We start from the raw sequence: 21,273 nt of genomic DNA on the forward strand, positions 1-21,273 counted from the left end.
GGTTCCTTTGGGCCTGGGCTCGCAGAAGGCATCAGTGTGCGTTAGGAGAGGAGCAGCTGCTCGTTCAGGCTCGGCTGGCATTGTCCACGGTCAGCCCTGCCCTGGCCCTTCCTGTGCCCCTCATCTGCCTTTGTACCATGTTCCACAGTCTCAGGTGCCAAGAAGGACCCTGGCCAGCAAAGGAAGCGCTGGTGGCGCCCGTGGTTGGATCACGCCACAGGTACAGCCCAGCCCTGCATCGGGGCTGGCAGACATACTAACCCCGGTTCATCCTCCTGTGGGCGAGCCTGGCTCTGCTGGCCATTGCAATTGCTAACCATGGTGTCATCTGGGTTCTGAATCCATCTCCTCCATCCCGCCTGCCTCTTTCTGGATGGGGCCTGTCTCTCTCTTCCAGGGTCTTCCAGCCGTCGCTTGCTTGGGCTGCCTTTCTCAGTCAGCGTCTCTTGCTGCCTGGGTCCTTCCAGAGACCGCTGCCGCTTCAGGCCTCATCAGGCACCAGGACCCTGGTTGCTCGTCTCAGGGCTACCAGACGCCTTGGGCAAGCCCTGTCTTGGTTGGAGCCCATAGCTGAGACCTTTCAAGGCGGCCCAGTTCAGGCCCTGAACTGCGTGTAGATCCCAGGCTCGGTCCTGAAAGCTAAACCACTATGCAGACCAGCTGGTTCGCACCATTCTGTGACTTTGGGGGTTTGATTTAGCCAGCTGTGCCTTAGTCAATACACCGAGATTAAAGCATGGCTTGCTTGTAGTATATAGACTGGGTGGAGCGCAAAATGGTCTTGGATCATTGCTTATCTGTCAGTGCAACTAGGTAGACCAGACTGAGATGCCAATGCTATGTAGATCAGTCCTGCTCTTAATGTAAAGCTATAGTAGCAGAACCTTGCAAGTCAGAATGTGCTTCCCCTGCCTTTATCTTTGGGCGAATTAGGTTGGGGCTCATCCTTAACACTTCCTCACATTACATTCGTGCCCAGGGCTGAGTCCCCTCTTGCCTGGCAACGGCCTTGATAGCGCCTCTCCCTCTGCCCATTAAGGACATCCCCGCTGCCCTCTACCCTTGCCTTAGGCACGTTGGCTGAGCCACCAAATCTTGCTGTGAAAGGCTTGCTGGCTTTGGCAATGCATGCTACGGGTGCAGCTGTTTTGGAGTGCTTAGTGAGCGTCGTCCTGCAGCGCAGCGTTTCTCAGCCTGGGCAGCTGGGAATTCTGGGCACTGAAGTCCATACATCTTCAAGCCTCCAAGGTTGAGAATATTTTACTGTGTGGCCTGGACTCTGCCTGGTGGACCAGGATCTGGTTTAGTAGAATGAACTTCCAAAGAGAGAGAGAGAGAGAGAGGTTGGTTCTCACTCTACGGGACAGGAACCCTCCCCAAAGAAGGGAAACGGGGCCAGTTAGGTGCCGACCAAGCCACCCCCTTGGCACCCCTGCAGTCCTAGCCAGGATGGGAGGCTGGGCTGCCAGAATCCCCGCTGAGATGTTGCGTGGACAGCTGGTGGCTGGTCTCCTCCTCCATTGCTTATGCCTGCTTGGGGAAGGAGGGTCTCTGCATGTTTTTGTTGCCTGGAAAACGTTTTCTCCCTGCAGCTTTTTGACTTTCTCTGCTTCTCTTTTCTTCCCTCTAAGGAAAACCACATTCTGTGGAGGGTAGCGCCACCTCGCCTGCTGTACCCTCCCCAGAGGAAGTAGCCCTTCCTTGCCGGGGGAGGCAGGGCCATTACAGGGGTAATGTGTTTGCACGAACAGAGCAGGGTGGGGGGAGCGGTGCCCGTTTGGGAAAAATCTTCCCTCCCGCTCACTCGAATTCCAGCCGCAGGAGGGGGGCCTTCTGAGCATTGCCCCCACCCCCAGGAACGCACTGGATTTTTTTTTGGGGGGGAGGGTACATTTGCAAGCCCCAGGGGGTGTGTACCCATGCTTTTAGGGCAGTATTTCTCCACCTAGGCAGCTTGAAGATAGGTGGGCGTTAACTCCCATGCTGGTTGAGAGATCCTGGGAGTTGCCATGGTTGAGAAGCCCTGGTTTAGGGCGCACGCAGCGTCTTGCCTTATTGACAAAGCAGTGCAAGGCAGTTTCCCAACCGAAAGCACAACATCACAAGTTGAAATGAGCCAACAAACGGCCCAAAGCATCAAACCCAAAGTTCACAACAGCAGCAAAAGAGCCTAACAAGAATGCTGAAAGATGACTTGACAAGTTTGGGACGCTTCCCCGGACTTGGTCGGGTCTGTGTTGACTCTCCGCCACGAGGTCAGTCTAGGAAGAGCCAACTCCAAGCCAGCCTTAGCGCAGATGCTCTGGCTGGTCATCCGGCGCTCTGGCCTCGCTCTGGAGTTGGACCCAGCGCCGAGAAGAGCCGCTTGTGGAGAGCAGCCGGTCCTGGCGGGTTTTGAGGCTCAGCTCCTCTGATCTGGACTCTCTGCAGTCTTTCCTGTCCTCTTTTCCTGTCCTTGACCTGCAGAGTGGCCCTTCTCTGTACATGCCTAGAGGCTCTCTTGTTCTTCTGTCCCTTTTCCCGCATGTCTCTGTCCTCGAGGGAGCCGTGGCCTTCCCCAACCCACGTGGGGCTGTTGAGGAGGGGAGGAGGAGGAGGAGGAGGGCATCGGCTGACGCTGCCTTTTGCTCTGGGGCTCCTAGTGCTGCACTCGGGGGATTACTTCTTGTTTGAGACGGACAGCGAAGAGGACGAGGAGTCGGCGGTGGAGGATCCGAAGCCCCCAAAGCAGAGTGCCTTCCAGGTAAGGCGGGGTAGATTCCCCCCTACAAGGCCGTGGGGAGCACAGGTGTTACTGGCTGGCTGGGATGGATTTATAGGAATTGTTTTACAATACAAGGTACAAAAGCTGCCTAATTCTTTTGTAGCTGGGCTCACAGCTGCTGGATAAATAAATATATTCCTCTTTTTTAAAGACAATTTTCCTGCTCCCCAGGCATTGATAGGCTGCTGCATGAATGCCATATATTAATAAGAATACCCTCTGCACATGCTCAAGGTGGCTGTGTCTTCTCTTTCCACCTGCTTGAGTTGTTCCTTGGCAAAGCTCTTGAGACTACTTGAGGCAGGCAACCCTGTGCCGTGCGGACGTGGTCCTGAGACGGTTCTCCTGGGGGTGGACTCTCCTGCTTCTGGGGCGTTCTCAGCTTGACGTTCTCCAGCAGTTGAATGAGGCCATCTCAGTCTCTCTTTTCGTCTTCTGGGTCCAGCTAGCTTACCAGGCCTGGGTCACCAGCACGAAGACTGTCCTGCGTAAGCAACGGCGCCAGCAGAAAGAGGAACTGGAGGCAGATCCAGCCAAAGGCACCTCGTCGCCAGGTGAGACCTTTTTTTCCAAACCCAGCTGTGGGACCACAAAGGGCTGCTTTCCTGACACGATTCAGAACGTGAATGGTGAGCGTGGTGTAGCCAGCTGAACACCAGCTCTCCCTCTTGCAGGTGAGGGGGCCAAAGAAGAGACTCTGCCAGGTGAATTGCCAGAGGAGAGACGCAGCCAGCAGGAGGAGGAGGAGGAGGAGGGGGAGGAGACAACTTCAGGTAGATGGAAGGCAAGGCTCGCAATGGAAGGGAATGCCCAGGTCGCCTTTGACCCCTGCCTTCAGATTCCAAGTCCCTTAGGACAAGGTTTCTCAACCTCAGCTATTTTAAGATGGGGGAACTTCAACTCCCAGGATTCCACAGCTCCATTTCTTCAACTTTTTTTGCACTGGTCATTAAGTGAAATGGTCATTGAACAAACCTATCATTTACTTTTGGGCATTTTTCATGAAAACCAGATGTAAACATCAGTTTTCAGTAGCAATGTCATTAACCGTCACGACCGTGGGATACTACACGTCTGTAAATACGGAGTAATTGCCAAGCATCCAAAATGTGGTCATGTGACCATGGGGTGGTGGTGGAGGAATCAAAACTCTGAAACCGGGTCGTAAGTACCTTTGGGGGGAGTCTGTCATAACTTTGACGAGTCACTAAGTAACTGGTCATAAGTCAAAGACTATGTGTACACAGTTAATCAGGAACTTGGACAGGGTTGCCGGCCTTCAGAGAGAGGTAGGCCAGTTGGACAGACTCCCTTGTAAGAGCTGGATCCTCCATGTGCAGGGGCAGTTTGCTGCAAGCAAAGGGAGGAGGGATACAGTATATGGAACAATTAACCAGAGGAACAGCTTGCCACCAGAAATTGTGGCTGCTCCCTCACTGGAGGTTTTTGAGAAGAGACTGGACAGCCCTTTGACTGGAATGGTATAGGGTCTCCTGCTTGAGCAGGGGGCTGGACTAGAAGACCTCCAAGGTCCCTTCCGACTCTGCCGTTCTATTACGGGCTCCCTTTTCTGCCTGGAGATTTTGGGGTGACCCGGGCGGGTCTTTTCTCAGGAAAGAGCAGCGTCCTGCAGCGGGTGCTGAACGTCCTGCGCTTCCTGTGGGTGCTGTGCCAGGCCACGGTGGACGGCTTGACCCGGTGGCTGAGAGCCCTCACCAAGGAGCACGAGCACCTCTCCACCATCCTGGGCCTGGAGAGGTTTGTCCTCACCCAGCAGCTGGAGGAGGTGAGCGCCCAGCAGCCAGGCTGGGGCTGGGTTGGAGGGGAACTCGGCCTGCTCAGGAAGACCCACCTCTGTCCCGTCCACGCAGGCAGAGGAGGTGCAAAGAGGCATCCTGGACAGATTGTACCAGCCACCCCTGCCGGCCGACAGCGCCTCGCAGGACACGGCCTTGCCTGGGACGGCAGCAGTATCGCCCAACAGCTTGGCTTCCAGGCAGGTGCATATGGGGCCGGGGAGGGGAAGCCGGAAGGCAAGGATTGGGGCAGCTCTGCCTTGTGTAGGTGGGGTTGTGGCCCCAGAGGGTGTGCCTGCTCCCTGTAGGGCACAGGAGTTGAGGAAGGAGCACCCCTGGACGTATAACGGGGCCACCTTCCCAGGAACAGAAAGTTGGACGTTGGACCCGTTGTGCCAGACCAGCTCAGGACAAGGATCCTGTCTTGGAGGTGGATCCCCCAGGCTTTCTAGCCCTCGGTTCTGCCTCCCCCTCCCTCGCCGTCATCCTTTTTCTCTCCACCATCTTGCAGCCCTGCTTTGGGGGCAACTGCCGCGATAGCCCCTGGGTGGTGGGTGCCTTTTCCTTCCCTGGAGGCCCTTGACAGCCACCTACCAGGAAGTTGGCAGTTCAGTCTCTCGTATTGATTGAAATAGGGTTGGATGACCTCTTAGAGCCCTTCCAACAGTAGACCTGGACAGTTTCAGGCTGAGTTCATTTTCTTAGTGGCTCCAACGTTAGGCGTACCAGCTGGTGCACTTAGTTAGCGTCTTGTGTAGCATGTTGTGTGAATGTCTCTGGAGAGTCTCCATCATCCAGGTCATGGTTGTCCCAAACGTGTTTTTTTTCCCAAAAGGCAACTGGACTTTCTTGTTTTTTTCCTTGAAAACTTTTTGCTTCTCATCCAAGAAGCTTGGATGAGAAGCGAACTGAACAAGCTTCTCGGATGGGAAGCAGAATGTTTTCAAGGGAAAAAACCACAGAAGTCCAGTTACTTTTTGGAAAAGCAGCTTTGGGACAGACCTGTGAGGTGAGCTGGGAAAAGGTGAATTCAGTCAAGTTTGCACCAACTTCAGCTAACTGAAGCCCCTTGTTGTGAGACGCTGCTTAGCCCCCGTTATGACTTCACAGTGGCTGCGACGGGCCAGAGGTTTTCAGTGCTGACAGCACCGGCTACGAATCTCGAAGCGCCAGCGAGGAGCAAATTCCAACCGTGGATCTTCCAGACAACGCAGGACTCCTTCCCAGCAACTCCCAGGAGTTGCTGGCTTGTGCTAAGAGTCGCCCCCGCACCGCCAGTGAATTGCTACTGAACAGGTACTGCGTTGGGCAAGCAAGGGCCGCCCCCCCCGCCCCGCGTATCTTGGCTTCTTAGGGTCACGTGTGCCTGAGATTCCATTAACATCACCCAGTTAAAGATACGCAGCTTCAAAAGTTGGCATGGAGGTCCCAGTTCATGTAGGGAAAACTGTAAGACTATAATTTCTGGGTGCCTTAAGGATTTCCCAAACGGTAAGGCAGGAGTGTTACTACAAAGTTCACGGGACAGTCTGTGTTTTGGGGAAAAAGCACAGTTCAAAGATAAAGACCAACATTGTGTGCAAGAGTCCTCCAGAGCAGGGTTCTCCATCCTTGGCAACTTTTAAGTCTTGTGATCTTCAACTCCCAGAATTCCCAGGCAGAGAGGATCATTGTGGGAATTACAAGCTCAGTATAATACAGAAGCTCTGTGAACCATGCAGGTGGTGGTGGGTGTGGTGATTACAGTTTGGAGGAACTTTGCTCCTCATTGTAGATTTCCCAACCTCCTCCCCCCCACACGCACACACCTGTCCCTTCCGTCTTCCAGATGTGTCTCTTTTGAGGAGCTGGAGGAATCTGAGCAGTTCTACCACTCCCAAAACCGCTTTGTGCAGCTGCTGGTGGCCTGTTACCACTTTGTGGCCGGGCACTCGGACCTGCTGTGTTACTTCATCATCATCCTCAACAACATGGTCACGGCCTCGGTCATCTCGATCATCCTGCCCATCCTCATCTTCCTGTGGGCCATGCTCTCCATCCCGCGGCCCAGCAAGTCCTTCTGGATGACGGCCATCGTCTACACAGAGGTGGGGCCTCCTTCAGCACAGGGGGGGGGGAGGAAGTTTCTGAAGCTAATTTTGATGGGGAGAAACTGGAGAGGGCCAGCTTGAGGAACTGTGGCTTAGGATTCTTGTTGTTGGGGTAGAACAAAAGAAGAGGAAGAAGACAGCTCAACACTCAGTAGGAACCTCCTTTGTGGCTTTGTCAAGTTTCAGGAGAGATCGTGGTTGAGCCACAAAGGCTGAAGATACTGGCTGAGTCTAGCCCATGCTCTGGACTCATTATTTATTTATTTATTCGGTTTATATACCGCCCTATTCCCGAAGGACTCAGGGCGGTTTATGATGGTTGAGAGTTGAACCTCCCTATTCAGAGGCAATTTATCTTTAGCCGCTGGGTTTCAGATAATGAGGAAAGATGCTGCCTCACATTGTTCCTTGTGAGAAGACACTTCTGGCAGAAAATCTTTGTCCCTGTTCTAGAGCTCTTCTCCGCTGGACTCTCAAGCCTCTCTTCTTGCACAGGTGATGGTGGTGCTCAAGTACCTTTTCCAGTTCGGCTTCTTCCCCTGGAACAGCTACACCAGCGTGGTGCGCTACGAGGGGAAGCCTTTCTTTGCGCCTCGCATCCTGGGCATTGAGAAGACAGACAATTACATCAAATACGACCTGATTCAGCTGCTGGTGCTCTTCTTCCACCGCTCCCTGCTGCTGGTAAGAGAGAGGCTGCAACTCCCACCTGGGCTGGGAGAGCAGCTGTGGATGAGGCCGGTGACATCTGCCAAAGAACGTGAGATGGGGGAAGTTGCTAGGAATTGGAGCCAGAGACCCATCTGGGGTGGCCTGGACTTGTTTCTCCCAGGCTTCGCTGCATCTGGGTTCTGCAGCACAGCGTGGTCCCTTTCTGAATGAGTTGTCCTCTCCAGAGCTATGGCCTGTGGGACCATGAAGAAGACCTGCTGGCCAAACCTCAGCTGGAGACAGAAGAGTCGGCAGATGCGGCCAAAGAAGAGGACGAGGCAGAGCCCGTGGCATTGGCCAGCTCCGAGGCAGAGAACGTGGTGGTGGAGGAGAAGACGGAGCCAGAAGTGCAGAAGGGGATCCGGTCACGGTTCAGAAAGAAAGGGGGAAAGAAGAAGCAACTGAGCAAATCTCTGGATGACCAAAGGGAGGCAGGTACGTAGTGACCGCTACAGAGGGAGCTGAAAAGTGGAAAGGCTTGCTTGTTCAATGGTTGCATTGATTAGATTGATTGATGTGGCCATCTGGGTCCCGTTGGAGGGCACAGATTAACAGAGGATCCCCACCCTGGCAGGCCCTATGCCAAGAGAGTTAATTTGGCTGGGATGATTCGGGGGTGGGGGGTGAGGGGGATGTGTAAATGCTCCCTAGCTAAAGCACAGAGGTTGGCCAATAGTTCATCCTGTTCCTCTCTTTCCCATCCCCCACCCCGCCCAGAGGTTGAGGAGCAGGAAGGAGAGGAAAAGGTGGTGGAGGAGGAGGAAGAGGAGGAGAAGAAGAAGGCAGGCCCATCCGGAGAAAAGATGAAGGCTGCCAAACGCCAAGTGAAGCGTTTCGTTGCTTCTGCGTAAGTGCTGGATAACTGGGCTGGTGGTGGGAGGGGAGGGGCAGGCAACAATCTTTGTGCGGATTCTCCTCCCCCAGAAATAGTGCTTGTCGTGTTTGGGCCCTTCCTCCCGTGAGTCAGGCTGTGGCAGGTTCATATTTTGTGTTCAGCCTTTGCCGTCCCTGTTAGATGGACCAGACAGGGAAATCAGTGCCACAGCAAAGACTGCTTGGCGGAGATGGGCCCTAATAACAGAACCTTGCAAGTCAGATTGTGCTGGACATCCTCCCCACCCCCCTTATACTTCTGTGAATCGGTGAGGTGTCTGCCTGAGCCTCTTCCCCATGTTACCTCATCGCTCTGGACTTTAAACACACGTCAGCCCCGTTTCCCTAGGACCCCCTTCCTGCATATCTCCATCAGGGTCCACCCTTCCTCCTTCTCTACAATCACTGTGTTCGTGGCTCAGCCCAATGTGCAGCCTGTCCATAAGCCCACCTTCTCTGTGACTCCGCTGGGCCCTTCCTTGCACCCTACACAGGTGACCTGGGTCCGAACTTCCTGGCCACTGGCAGTTCTGCACTAGAGCGCCCCTGGGAAAACACACCCACACGTCCTTACTCCACCCTCTTCATCCCTCTTCCTCCAGAAGAGAGCGCGCCTTCCAGCCAGCGTGCCAGTTCTTCCAGGACATCCTGCACAGCAAGTACCGTGCTGCCACAGATGTTTACGCTCTCATGTTCCTGGCTGATGTGGTGGACTTCATCATCATCATCTTTGGCTTCTGGGCCTTTGGAGTAAGTCTGGCAGGGCCAGTTGGGACCTGAAGCTTTCCTCAAGCTGTTGCCCTGGTTTTCCCCAGGTGACACTTCCCACCCGGAGGTCTTGGTCACCTGCTGGGAATTCTGGAGTTGTAGTCACTGGGCACCTAGCAGGTGCTTTTTGGACTATTCCAGCAGAACTTTAGGAATCAGAATACTGCAGGACTGAACTCTGTCAACTGAGGAGGGACCAAATGAAGGGGATGAAGGAACAGGGGTCTCCAGTGGGCTTACCTGCTGCCTGGGGACCACCCTCCCTTTGACTCTTGCTGAGCTTTGGGTAAAACAGAGTGGCAAATTCCAAGCATGGCTAAAATTCAGCACAGGTTCACCCGTGTTATACCAGGGACAGTTAGCTTGGGGGTCCCTGGACAGGAGGAGAACATTTCCTAGGAAACTTGGGGCCGTGGGAGAAGGTGCATCTTTGTGTTTGCCTGTCCTTCCTACCTGAGCTTCTCTTCCGCTGCAGAAACACTCGGCTGCAGCCGACATCACCTCCTCGCTCTCCGAAGACCAGGTGCCCCAGGCGTTCCTGGTGATGCTTCTGATTCAGTTCTCCACCATGGTGGTTGACCGGGCACTCTACCTGCGCAAGAGCGTCCTGGGCAAGCTCATCTTCCAGGTCATCTTGGTCTTTGGCATTCACATCTGGATGTTCTTCATTTTACCTGCCGTCACAGAGAGGTGCGCAGCTGTTCCTTTGCCTCCCCTGCCCTGACTTAGGCCTGCTCCTTTGAGGGGTGTGGAGGTTGGTTCATCCTTGATCTCCCTCCCCAGGAAGTTCAGCCAGAATACGGTGGCCCAGCTGTGGTACTTTGTCAAGTGCATCTACTTTGGCCTCTCTGCCTACCAGATTCGTTGCGGTTACCCCACCCGCATCTTGGGGAATTTCCTCACCAAGAAGTACAACCACCTGAATCTCTTCCTCTTCCAAGGGTAACAGCTGATCCCCAAGCAAAATAGGGGAGGGGGCTGCTGGGAGGCATAGAGCCTGATATGGAGTCCTTTAAGCAGAGGCAGACAGCAGGACCTTTTGGGGGGAAACTAGAACGCTTTGCAGCAAGGTAGAACTTGCAGACCTTTCTTTGGGCGGGCAGCTGAGAACATGGATTCCACCACATCCCATGCCTCCATGTGTCTCTACACCTGGTGCCCCATTTCCTTACCATGCATCGTGGTAAGCACCATGCACCATGATGGTCAGGGGGAAATGGTGACATGGATTTCCGCAGAATTGTCCAGCGTCAACCGGAATCCACCCCTGAGGGATCTGAAGGTGGGTCTCGTGGCTCCACAGGTTTCGCCTGGTGCCTTTCCTGGTGGAGCTGCGAGCTGTCATGGACTGGGTCTGGACGGACACCACCCTGTCCCTCTCCGACTGGATGTGTGTGGAAGATATCTATGCCAACATCTTCATCATCAAGTGCAATCGTGAGATGGAGAAGGTGGGCCTCCGCGGAAGGGGAGGAAGCCTGGTGGAGCTGGGTCCCCGAGGGTCTCTTCCCCAGGACAATTCCCGTAGCCCTAGTGAGAATGGTGGCCTTCAGTAAGATGTTAGTCGTAAGTGGAATTTTCCTCCAATGGGATTTTCCCATGTATTTTACCAGGAAACATAGATACAGCAGCCTAGAAAAGTAAGTGCCCTCCTAACCATACCCAAGAACTCTGAGTTTGTTGGCGAAGTCCATTTTGCTCTCCGAGTTCATTGTGATGTAACCCTAACCCTACAAGCCCAACACAACTTAAACGGAAGCTTTCTGCAGAAGATTTCCTGTGCCAGAGCTGACCCCCTCTCCCCTCCTGCAGAAATACCCCCAACCCAAGGGTCAGAAAAAGAAGAAGATTGTCAAATACGGTATGGGAGGCCTCATCATCCTCTTCCTCATCTGCATCATCTGGTTCCCACTGCTATTCATGTCCCTCGTGCGCTCCGTGGTGGGGGTGGTCAACCACCCCATCGATGTCACAGTTACCCTCAAGTTGGGAGGCTACGAGGTAAGAGGAACTGCCTTACAGAGAAGCAAAACAACAGGCCACCCAATTTGCAAATGTTGCAGACTACAGCTCCCAGCATCCCTTTCGGTTAGCCACGCTGGCTGGATATTGTAGCCTGGCCATGGCCCATGTCAGTTTTAAGGGGCAGATGGGCTTAGCTATTATAGCAGTTGCAGCCCAAGTGCCTTGCTAGCGCCTGGCACCCAGAGACCCATAGATTGGGCAGCTCTAGACACACACCCCGCAGCCCCTCTGCCTCTTGGGACCTTCTCTCTGTTGATGGTTTCCCTGTGGCAGCTACGAGTGCGATGCTGTTGAAACGTGTCCCTGAAGCTGTGGCTTCCCTTCATCCCACCCCCTTGCTTCTTCTTCAGCCCCTCTTCACCATGAGCGCCCAGCAGCAGTCCGTCCAGCCTTTCTCCCCTCAGGACTACGAACAGTTGACAAATCAGTTTGAGCGGCAGCCGGTGAGTCCTAGCCAGATGGGAGGGCAGGCAGGAGGGGCATCCCCTCGTTCAAGGGGGTGGGAGGATCAGCATCTTTCCCCCACCCATTCAAATGGAAGGAAGCCCTGGCAGGGTGGGCTTGGCCTGAACAGGGACGAGGGGGGGGGCTGCCAGGCTGTGCTCCGCTGACCCGGCCTGGGACTCTCTGCTGCCCCCAGCTGGCCATGCAGTTCATCACCCAGTACGGCTACGAGGACATCGCCTGGGCCCGCATCGAGGGCAGCTCCGGATCCCTGTGGAGTATCAGCCCCCCCAGCCGTGAGCAGCTCTGGCAGGAGCTGCACAACGGCTCCTCGGACATCACTCTGCGTTTCACCTGGAACTTCCAAAGGTACGTCAACCGGGGCCAGAAAGCCTCCCTTGCAGGGCGGTGCTCTGCCTGCTTAAGCCAGACGCCCCTTTTGGCCTTGTGGGGTGTGCCTGGGACAGCCCTGTGCAGCCCCGAAGAGTGCTGCTTCGGGCATTTTGAGGCTTAGGAGAGGTTGCAGGTGCAAAAGAGCTCCTTGGATGGAGGGTTGTGTGTGACAAAGGGATGTGGGACCCCCTTCTTTTATTCCGCTTCTCCTTGACCCTAAAATTCCCTTCCTTCCTCCTCCTCTTCCTCAATCGCCAGGGATCTCCGCAAAGGAGGAAAAACGGAGTACACCACCCAGAAACACACCATGGATCTGGACCAGAAGTCTCTCGTGAGGCAAAATTTGGCTGGAATGCTGCAAGGCACCCATCGTGCCCCTGTGTGAGTCCCCCGTCCTTGCCCCTCCAGCAAGGCACCCATTGCCAAATGGGCCAGGGAGTGGGGGGGTCCAGCAAGGCGGGGAAAGGGGTCTAGATTCACACACTGCAGAGCCTGAAGCGCACGGTGGCTTCACCCATGTGCAAATGCTGCCTGTCTTTTCAGGCTTATTTACCTCGCTGTGTTTTGTCCTTGTCCCAGGCGGATACCCCATCTCTTCCCTCCCTACATACGGGCACCCAGCGGCCCCGAGGCGGACCCGGTTGAGCCCCTGCTGCCAGGTGAGGACACCGGGCAGAAACGGCTTTGCACAAACTCACAGCTGACCCTTTAATTTCCCAGCTCCTCTCTCTGAGTTGATGCAAGCTCCTGATGCTAGTTGGAAAGCAATCCAGGGGCCAGAATTGGCTCCCCCCCATGGGCAGAAATGCCCACCTGCCATCGCAAGAACAGCCGGGGCAGCTTTCTGGCCTTTTAAGGTGGGAGCAGGAACAGGAGGCAAATTCTCCGTCTCCCTGTTCATAAAAGGCCAACGTCACGCCCGAGGCATTTTTGGTTTTCCAAGGTAAAAAGAGAGCGCCTTGCCCTCCATCTCTGCTTTCCTGCTTGCTTTTGAAACAGAGCAAACTCAGGAATTTTGCTCCTCAATTTTGGTGGTACGTAGTCTGAAACCACAGCAAGAACAGCAAAAGGAATCAAAATGGTCCGACGGACAGATAAATCCCTGATGCCGCTCCTGAACAGTGCAACTGGGGCAGGGAGGATCTAAAGAAATGGGAGCAACTGGTGAGGAATAGAGTTCCCAGTGCCAGGATGGACATCGCTCTCGACAAGCGGGCTGATGCTTTTTTCGGCACCTTCTTCCCCTCCCCCTCTCTCCCAGACGGAGAAGACAGCTACCTGGATGTGCAACTGCAGCTGAAGCAGCAGCGGATCCAGCCCGGGAACAGCAGCACCAGCTTCCTGGAGTGGTGGATGATCCAGCTGGCGGACTGCCAGGCGGACTGCCACATCCTGCCCATGGTCATCTTCAGCGACAAAGTCAGCCCCCCCAGCCTGGGCTTCCTGGCGGGATACGGGTGAGTGACCGATCCACCAGCCCATGAGGGTGAACGCTAGGTGTGCTTGGAGCAGACATGGATGCCTCAGATCCCCAGGGAAAGAGCAAGCCCCCCCCCCAGTTGAATGGGGGTCCCTGGGTTCAGCTGGCTTTGCTGCAGCCGGCCCACTTAGAGTCCACCACCTGAGACAACGCTCGGAAGATGGTTAATGCTGCCCCTTTGTGCAAGAAATGCAACCAGGGTTTCTTTGCCCTCAGATGTTAATAGCTTGCAAAAATTTAACCACCTAAAAGCGGGGGGGGGGTCCCCAATCTCCCTCCCACCTTGCATGGCCATCTTGCAAAGCGTTTCTAAAAATAAACAGCAGGATTAGGGTGTCTCCTGCTTTGAAGTGACACAACCTGTACGCATCGATCAGAGAGGGAAGGCAGGTCATTCGGTCCCTTTTCAAGCAAATGGCTGAGATCACGCCCCGGGCTAAGCCATGGGATCTGGGCTGGCAGATCCCAGCAGATCCTGCTCAGCCAGCCTGCTGGTGCTTTGGTGGTCGTGCGAATGGGCTCCGGAGTCAGGGGGTCTTTCAATGGCCTGGGGGAGGGGTTGCCTGTCCCACCAGGCGAGCTGCACAGCGGCACTATAGGGGCTCTTTCTCTGCTCAGGATCATGGGCCTCTACGTCTCCATCGTGCTGGTGATCGGCAAGTTTGTGCGGGGCTTCTTCAGCGAGGTCTCCCACTCCATCATGTTCGAGGAGCTGCCCTGCGTGGACCGCATCCTGAAGCTCTGCAACAACGTCTTCCTGGTTCGGGAGACGGGGGAACTGGAGCTAGAGGAGGAGCTGTACGCCAAGCTCATCTTCCTCTACCGCTCGCCAGAGACCATGATCAAGTGGACCCGGGAGAGGGACTGAGCGGACGGGAGCTGCCTTCACCCACGGAACAGCCATCGGAGACCCGCAGCCCAGGAGGGGGGACCAGGGCGTGGACCCAGCTGGCTGCTGCTCCTGAACACCAACCCGCCCCGCCCTGCCTGTTCCGCTGAAGGCTCGGGTGGGGCAGCCCCATAACCTGAGCCACACTTGCAGGGGGAGACACACAAAACACTTTTTTAAACACTTCCTTTTATGCTCCGCCTCCTGAACCTGGACTCCTGCTTCCTTCCCCCATGGAGACCAGGAAGTATTTGCAAAGGAATGGTGGTCCTGATGCTGAAACGTCCAGAGCCACCCACCTATCGCCCTCTGCAGCCACCGACCTTCCCTCCCTCCCCTCCCCCTCTCGGCACACATTTTGCTGCTGGAAACAAGGATGCTGGGAGTCTACAAAGTGTTTTTTCTATAGGTCATTTTATTTATACAGATCTATACAATAAAAAAAGCTGTGATTTTCAAAAGGTGGGGCAAAGTCAAGGTGGACTTTGGGAAGCCAAGGAGAGAAATTTCTCTGGTTCAGCAGCCAAGCTTTGAAGGTTCGGTTTCTCCGGAACAGTTTTCAAGAGTTTAAAGGAGGTCTTGGGAGGTCTGGATGGGGGCGAGTGCCAAGAAGGAACCTGGTTTCCTTGGGGTGCTTATAAAACTTCTTTGAGCAAGCCTGCTCCCTTTATACGTTTTAGGATTTGTAGAAACAGAAATTCAGTTCACTTGCGTATTCAAGGAGCTTAGGAGGCCAAACTGGGCACATGCGAAAGATCCTTCTCTGGCTGTTGCTGGATCCAAAATGGCTTCTTTGCTTGAAAAACACTTGCGGAAGCAGAGCACCAGGCCTTCAAGAGCATTAACCCCACACCCCTTTAGGCTGTAAAGCAGGGGTCCTCAACCTTGGCGACTTGTGGACTTCAACTCCCAGAATTCCTCAGCCAGCTGTAAAGCACCGATGCAAATTAACCATCATCTTCAAGCAAGAATTCCTGGATTTCTTGTTTCATCACAGCCCTGCAAAGAAAGAGGAAACTGGCATCACTGCAAACCTGATTTTGCGTATCACTCTAGACTAGGGTTGTTTGAATAGCGTGCCGGCTGGGGAATTCTGGGAGTTGAAATCCAGGTATCTTAAAAAGTTACCATAGTTAAAACGCACTGATGAACTGGATGACTGCCTGTTCCAAACAGGAGCCAGTGCATCCTTCAAGGACTTGTCCTTTTTTGTTTTGGCCCCAACAGCTGCAGGAGTGCAAGCAGCGTCCCGTTAGGGTGCTTCTGTGTCCCCTTGCCCTCTTTTGCCAATTCTGTCCTTGCCACTGATGTCTGGGCCACAGCAGGGGGAGCAGATGTAGCTCAGGTTGAATTGGTGGGGTCTTGGGGTCTCTGAGCTGGCTTTTCTTCTTGGGCCCCTTTTGTTACTGGGCTAGGAAAGCACATCAATGCACCAATGACAAAACAGCTGCAAATACCCAACAGTCTCTTTGGGCTGCATTGCTGCCTCGGAGAAGAGCAGCACAATCTCGTTTCTCTTGGCACAAATTCCTCAGGCAACAACTTTGCCCCATACCTGCATCGCTGGCGCTCGGCCTCCTCGTGAATGTATGGGGGTAGAGACTCCACACAGCTCTGCAAAGGAATTGTTGGAGTGAGCGGGGGCAGCAGGATCCACCAGCCTTGTTACTTTTACAAGGGGTAGCCCCTCAATTACCCTCAAACCATAGCAGGGCAATCCAACAGTCGCCCACCGCTTAACCTGAAGCGCCTCAAAAGCCAGCATGGGACCCCAGGAATTCTCCAAACTTCAAGCCAGAGTGCTGTTTGTCCTCAGCCTGGCTGCTTCTGCCTCGGGCCCAGCCCTGGGAGCAGTTGCACACCTTTGCGTCAACACATACATGGGCCCTTCTGGATGCACAAGCCCTTCCTTGCACACTTACCAGCTCCTTGATGGTTAGACGGCAGCCGTAGCAGAGCAACGGGACAAGCTGGGAGGTGTCTCTGGGGGGAAAGCAGAAACTCAGTCACCTGTGCTGACTGATGATTGATTGGGGGGGGGGGGCTACAGCGGGCTCACCACATCCAGCAGTACATTCTTTGTGAGGGCTCTTACCTTCCTGCCGGGGGTTTTGCGCAGCAACCTGCCTGGGTCCTCTCTCCGCAACACCCCTCCTCACCTGGAGGCCTCCGGCTGAGCTTTTCGGAAAGCAGTGTGGCCTGCAAGGAGGATCCGTCCACTGGGAGGAAGGGAGAATTACCGCCCCTGGCAGCTGGTCCTTGGCCAAGAGGCAAAAGCCGTGACGGCTGAAGCTGGATTTTTATACATTGCAGGTAAGCGAACCTCACAGCATCCAGGGCTCAAAGATAGGCTAGCCCCCCTGCACACATTAAGCCAGCAGGCAGTCACGTCTGGATCTTTCTGTTTAAGCAAGCAAACTCTCCTGGCTGAAGCAGCAAGTTTGCATTTATCTCAATGCCTCTTTGGCAAAACAACAGGGAGGGAAACAACCCCTCCCCCCCATTTCAATTCCCAGGTTGCTGCAAGAACCGGCTGTAATTCTGACACCGTAAAGATCTGGCATCTCGGCCCTTGCCTGTTCTAGAACCTCCAGCAGGTACCAAAAGTTAATCTAGAAGTGGGTCTCCCCCCCCCCCCCCGCCCCCTAAGAAGACCACTAACCAACATTGGTGTCCAGGGGGCAGAGGCAGAGGAGGCAGTGGGCTGCTGCTGTCGGTCCTTCAGACTCAACCTCTCGAGGACCTGCACTCAGCTTCTCTCCTGTCCTGGAACAGAGAGCAGAGGGGGCATCAGCAAGAGAGATGGAGGGAAGCCCACCTCCCACCTACCCCATTCACACTACTTGCACCTCCTGAAGAGGCCATAAAAACCCCTTTGGGACTAGACACCACTTGTTTTAAGAGGGCACTTGCAGTCGAGAGCTGAAAGGATCCTGCCTATTAAATGCAGGCAGAGAGGGCTGAGCTGGATTTTCAGAAAGCAAGCCAACCCGCCCCCCCCCCAAAAAACCCCAATCTGTTTTCTAGCTTGCTCTGCTTTGCCCACAGAAGCTCGGAGATGTAGCCAGAGCTGAAGAGGGACCATGAGTATGTGGGAAGGGAGTCGTGCCTAATGGACAACCTTGCTGATCGTTTACCAGGCACTTCATCCAGCAGTTGGTCCTTTACTGGACGAAGGGAGGGATACTCACCGGTAGACCGTGCTGATGGTAGAAGGGAATTCCGACTGCAGCTTGCAGAGAAAGCTCTCTATCAGAAGGTGAATGCTGGATCTGTCCGAGGCCTGGGGGAAGCGAAAGCATCTGCCACGCCTGCTCAGACCCTCCGTCCCCTTCCACTCTGCCTCCAGCCAAACTCCGAACTGCCTACTTTGGTGTCTAGTCCAGGCGTGAAGACGGTGGGCACCCCAAAGAGGTAGTTGTAGAACGCGATCTCTTTGGCAGGATATTCCCGCATTGGGCGCAGGATCAGGACGTCCCCATAGCGGCTGTCCAAGAAGCCCTTTGGGGAAGGAGAAAGGAAAAGGGAGGGTCAGCAGGGAAAGGGAGAGGGGGAGAAACACTATGAGCCACTTTGTTCTCACCGTGTCCATAGCCAGGAAGGCCCCACGTCCCAGACAGAGGTTGGTCAGCAGCTTGGCACTCACACGGGTGCAGCTATCTCCCACCATCACCTTCCTGTACCCATTTTTCCGAGCCACATGCAGGATCAGGTGGGTCCTAAAAAGCAAAGAGATCTATCTCCCATTCCGGCCAAGAATTTGGGATCCAACTAGGGCCCCAGAAAAAAACGTTTGTTGTTTTCCTAGAAACAGCCGCCTAGAATACCACAGAATCGGCAATCTGGGAGGACCAGAGAGAACAGCCTTTGACTACGAAACCCTCTCTAAGTCTGGTTACGGGCTGCTTGCAAAGACATCCTTCCATCAAGAATGCCGGCCTGTTTCCTGAGGCTCCTGAACTAGGATATGGCACTGAATGACCCTCTGTTAAGAGGGCTAGACAACAAGAACGTGTGAATACACCTGCAAAGCTTATTTCTAGTTCTCATCTCATCCAGCCCACATTGTGGGCATTAATATCTGAGCAAGGAGCTCACCGGAGAGTCTGCAGAAGCTCCTCTTTCGCAGTTAAGGATCTGACACCCCGAAAGAGGCGGGCCAGCTCTTCCACGTGGGAAGCAGGGGAAGAGCCAGCATCATCCAGAACTGCCAACCGTTCCTGCCACGAGCAGCCTGGCGTGCTACACTCTGCCAGCCGGGCCTCCAGGGAAGTCTCTGCATCCCCCCTCTTCTGCTGCTGCTGCTGCCGCCACCTCGTGAAATCAGCCACTGCTTCCTTGTAGCTGGGAGCCTGGTCAGCGGGGCTGTGGGAAAGCGGGTTCAGGACAGAAGTGGGAAGGTCAAACACCTACGAAAGAGCACAAGGATATAACTGGGTCAGACACTGACCGAAGCCTGCACAAACTACAATTGCTTGGACAGTCTTACAGAACTCAGAATTGTATTTCTTTCCTGCCTTGTCAAGCTTAATGTCACTTTTCCCTTATTCTTTTTTCTGAAAGTGACAGTACTAGAAGTGCATCTATATCATCAGCTTCCCTTTTCACAAGTTTTTTCTCTGATCCTCTGTTATTTTACTTCCATAATGCAAAAGTGGGCAAACTAATCTGGGCCAAAGTTCATTCTCAGGACACAAAGGATTATACTAGCAACATTTGATGGAAGAAGGATAATACTGCCCTGCCTGGGGTCTTCCTAGTGTCTGCCTTTCTGATGCTCTAAGTCAGCGTTTCTCAATCTCAGAAACTGCAGCATATGTGGAGTTCAACTTTCAAAACTCCCCAGCAAGCCCCAGAATTGCTGAGGATGTGAAACCCTGCTCTAATTTAATTTGCTGAACAATACTAGTATTAATAATACAATTTCCTTCCAGGAAAATCACATCAAACCTGCCAGTTGACTAAGGCCACTGCTGTGGATGCCGTACCATCAAAATGTGCTGCAATGAGGGTGCTGAATCTCAGCCATGTTTACCTCCTCCAAGAACACCAGATGATAGGTAAACCCCGTGGCTCGCAGGATAGCCTCAACCTGCCTGCAGGTTTTCTCTCGCTCGCCCGAGCTCCGTCCACACACGGCTCCCTCTGCACAGCAAAACCAAAACTGTCAGCAAGGTGAGGTGGCTAGTCTGAAAGAACCTCAACAGCCCTGGGAATGTTCTCTGCCATCATGGCATAGATCCTGGATTTGCCCATTGATTTAGAACAGGGGTGGGCAACTATGTCAACTTTACCACCTGCAGGGTGTAAAATTGACATAATTGCCCACCCCTGATTTAGAAGGATGGGTCACTTCTGATTTCAACCTTTCAATGCACATAATGCTCAACGGTTAATATGTTAAAAGGGGATCCACTTTGGAAATCAACTTCCCTGAACACCCCTCTGCATCTCTCGGGAAAGTGGCCATCTTCACAAGCCGCAACATTTCAGTCAAAACAAACTGCGTGCATACTGACTCCATCCCCCAAAGCATGCACAGGGCTGCCAACACAAACCGTCAATATAGATTATTCCTGGTACGAAGCGAAGTTTCTTGGCCGCTTCTCGGTTGAGGCCCTGGCAAGGAGAAGCAAAATAGGCTTCAGTTCAAAAACTTTGCCCAGGTTATCATGCTTCATCTACTAGGGCAGAGGTTCCCAACCAAGGGTGCGAGACGATATTCCAGGGGGTGCGAAAACTTGGGTCTTCAAAATTATACTGTATATACAAAGTTCATTGCCGTTATTTCGAACTTTTGTAAGGGGTGCAAGAATATATCAGAAGCGTTCTAGGAGTATAGCAAAGATTAGAAGCTGCTGTTCTAGGGACTTCTGCTGTTTGGCTGTCCCCCCACCCCGTTTGGAGGTCAAACATACCTCTTGCACCTGCCGCAACATTGAGCTGGAGGCAAGACCCCCTGAAAAACCCAGGAGAACCTAAAACAGTGGGGAGAAAGCATCACAAAATTTCTTTCCCGCTTTTAGCTGCCATGCTGCCCATCTCTCTTGCCCTGCAGCAGTGAAGATTATGATAGGACAGGACCTTCTCTCCAGGGTAAATGCAGCGGTTCTTCCCAAGCATGGCACGGAACTTGTGAACAAAGTAGTCCTTGAAGCAGCCCCTGCAAAGCACGTGAAACAGTGTGGGGGAAAGCCCAGCTTCCTTGCCAGGGGAAAAAAAAAAATCTGCACCTGGATGGGGAGACCCGATCTGAATTATTCAAAATTCTCCACCTCACCCTGTCGCCTGTTGCACTTACTTGCAGAAGGCATCTCCAGCACGAATGATCACCACCGGGGAGCCCTCCTTGCACTTCATGCATTTGGAGTCACAGCTTGGGGAAGAGAAAGGGAAGATCAGGCTGCAAAGAGTCTTATCCGATACCCAAATCTTATCCTCCTCCTGTATCTCTCCGACGCGGAAGTTGCGGCAGTAGCAAAAAGCAATTCCTCTTTAGTATAAACAGTGTTTTTCAACCTTGGCAACTTTTCAGATGAGTAGACTTCAACTCCCAGAATTCCCCAGCCTACCTACCCATCAATCCATCCGCGGGATGGGGGATTCTGGGAGTTGCAGCTTACCCGCCTTAAAAGCTGACCAGCTGTGCCGAGCCATGGTTTGCTCAAGCCCAGTTTGCCTAACAAGCCACTGCTTATGCCCGCGACTAGCCTTCCCACTATCGGCTCACGCAATGGTGGCTTGTTCGATAACAATGCTGCTATTGCTCGTTGGCATGCCTCCCCTCCGCCAACGACCGCGGGGACTCGGGGTCGGCGGGCGGGGCTCCCTCACCGGCCCCGCGGCGCCTCCCTCGGGAGCGGCTCCCCGCCGCCGTCGCACATCGCCGCCTCCGCCCCGGCCACGTGGAGCACCGCAGTCCCGCCGGCGCCTCCCGATGACGTTCAGCGGCCTCTTTCCTTCCCCGGCCGGGGGACCACGATTCCCAGAGGGGCCCTTCGCGCGCACCGCGATGGCGTCGCGTCGCCGGCAAGTCTCGC

The 21,273-nt window shown here is 54.1% G+C and overlaps 2 protein-coding genes across 16 annotated transcripts in view; one reads left to right on the plus strand and one right to left on the minus strand.

Annotated features, from left to right (window-relative positions):
* Positions 1-14,694, plus strand: part of PIEZO1 (piezo type mechanosensitive ion channel component 1 (Er blood group)) — a 52,930-nt gene extending 38,236 nt beyond the window's left edge. The window contains exons 30-52 of one of the 2 annotated variants that reach the window (XM_081335851.1): positions 149-220; positions 1,632-1,730; positions 2,643-2,743; positions 3,210-3,318; positions 3,439-3,537; positions 4,378-4,550; positions 4,636-4,760; positions 5,671-5,856; positions 6,389-6,647; positions 7,146-7,334; positions 7,547-7,796; positions 8,079-8,208; positions 8,837-8,984; positions 9,478-9,692; positions 9,786-9,944; positions 10,306-10,453; positions 10,815-11,003; positions 11,378-11,470; positions 11,668-11,840; positions 12,123-12,245; positions 12,444-12,523; positions 13,126-13,321; positions 13,963-14,694. In XM_081335851.1, the coding sequence (XP_081191977.1) occupies positions 149-220; positions 1,632-1,730; positions 2,643-2,743; positions 3,210-3,318; positions 3,439-3,537; positions 4,378-4,550; positions 4,636-4,760; positions 5,671-5,856; positions 6,389-6,647; positions 7,146-7,334; positions 7,547-7,796; positions 8,079-8,208; positions 8,837-8,984; positions 9,478-9,692; positions 9,786-9,944; positions 10,306-10,453; positions 10,815-11,003; positions 11,378-11,470; positions 11,668-11,840; positions 12,123-12,245; positions 12,444-12,523; positions 13,126-13,321; positions 13,963-14,212 (3,566 nt within the window). In that variant the 3' untranslated portion in view covers positions 14,213-14,694. The remainder of the gene's footprint in view (positions 1-148; positions 221-1,631; positions 1,731-2,642; positions 2,744-3,209; positions 3,319-3,438; positions 3,538-4,377; positions 4,551-4,635; positions 4,761-5,670; positions 5,857-6,388; positions 6,648-7,145; positions 7,335-7,546; positions 7,797-8,078; positions 8,209-8,836; positions 8,985-9,477; positions 9,693-9,785; positions 9,945-10,305; positions 10,454-10,814; positions 11,004-11,377; positions 11,471-11,667; positions 11,841-12,122; positions 12,246-12,443; positions 12,524-13,125; positions 13,322-13,962) is intronic. The other variant, XM_081335852.1, reaches the window with a different exon arrangement.
* Positions 14,695-14,912: 218 nt separating this feature from the next.
* On the minus strand, positions 14,913-21,256 carry CTU2 (cytosolic thiouridylase subunit 2). 14 transcript variants are annotated; one of them, XM_081335862.1, is made up of 15 exons: positions 21,068-21,256; positions 20,535-20,609; positions 20,318-20,396; positions 20,152-20,211; positions 19,792-19,852; positions 19,269-19,378; positions 18,332-18,642; positions 17,817-17,952; positions 17,603-17,734; positions 17,425-17,516; positions 16,896-16,999; positions 16,329-16,452; positions 16,156-16,216; positions 15,789-15,847; positions 14,913-15,232 (listed from the first exon to the last, which is right to left on the minus strand). In XM_081335862.1, the coding sequence occupies exons 1-15, from the start codon at positions 21,115-21,117 to the stop codon at positions 15,181-15,183; spliced, it is 1,506 nt and encodes a 501-aa protein (XP_081191988.1). In that variant the 5' UTR covers positions 21,118-21,256; the 3' UTR covers positions 14,913-15,180. The 14 variants fall into 14 exon arrangements, 10 of the variants coding, with proteins under 10 accessions (XP_081191988.1, XP_081191987.1, XP_081191982.1 ...); XM_081335861.1 differs by having other exon boundaries at positions 15,691-15,847; XM_081335856.1 differs by having other exon boundaries at positions 17,425-17,952.
* Positions 21,257-21,273: the final 17 nt, after the last annotated feature.

This window comes from Vipera berus (genome assembly GCF_964194415.1).
Source record: "Vipera berus genome assembly, chromosome: 10".
Taxonomy (NCBI): Eukaryota; Metazoa; Chordata; class Lepidosauria; order Squamata; family Viperidae; genus Vipera; species Vipera berus.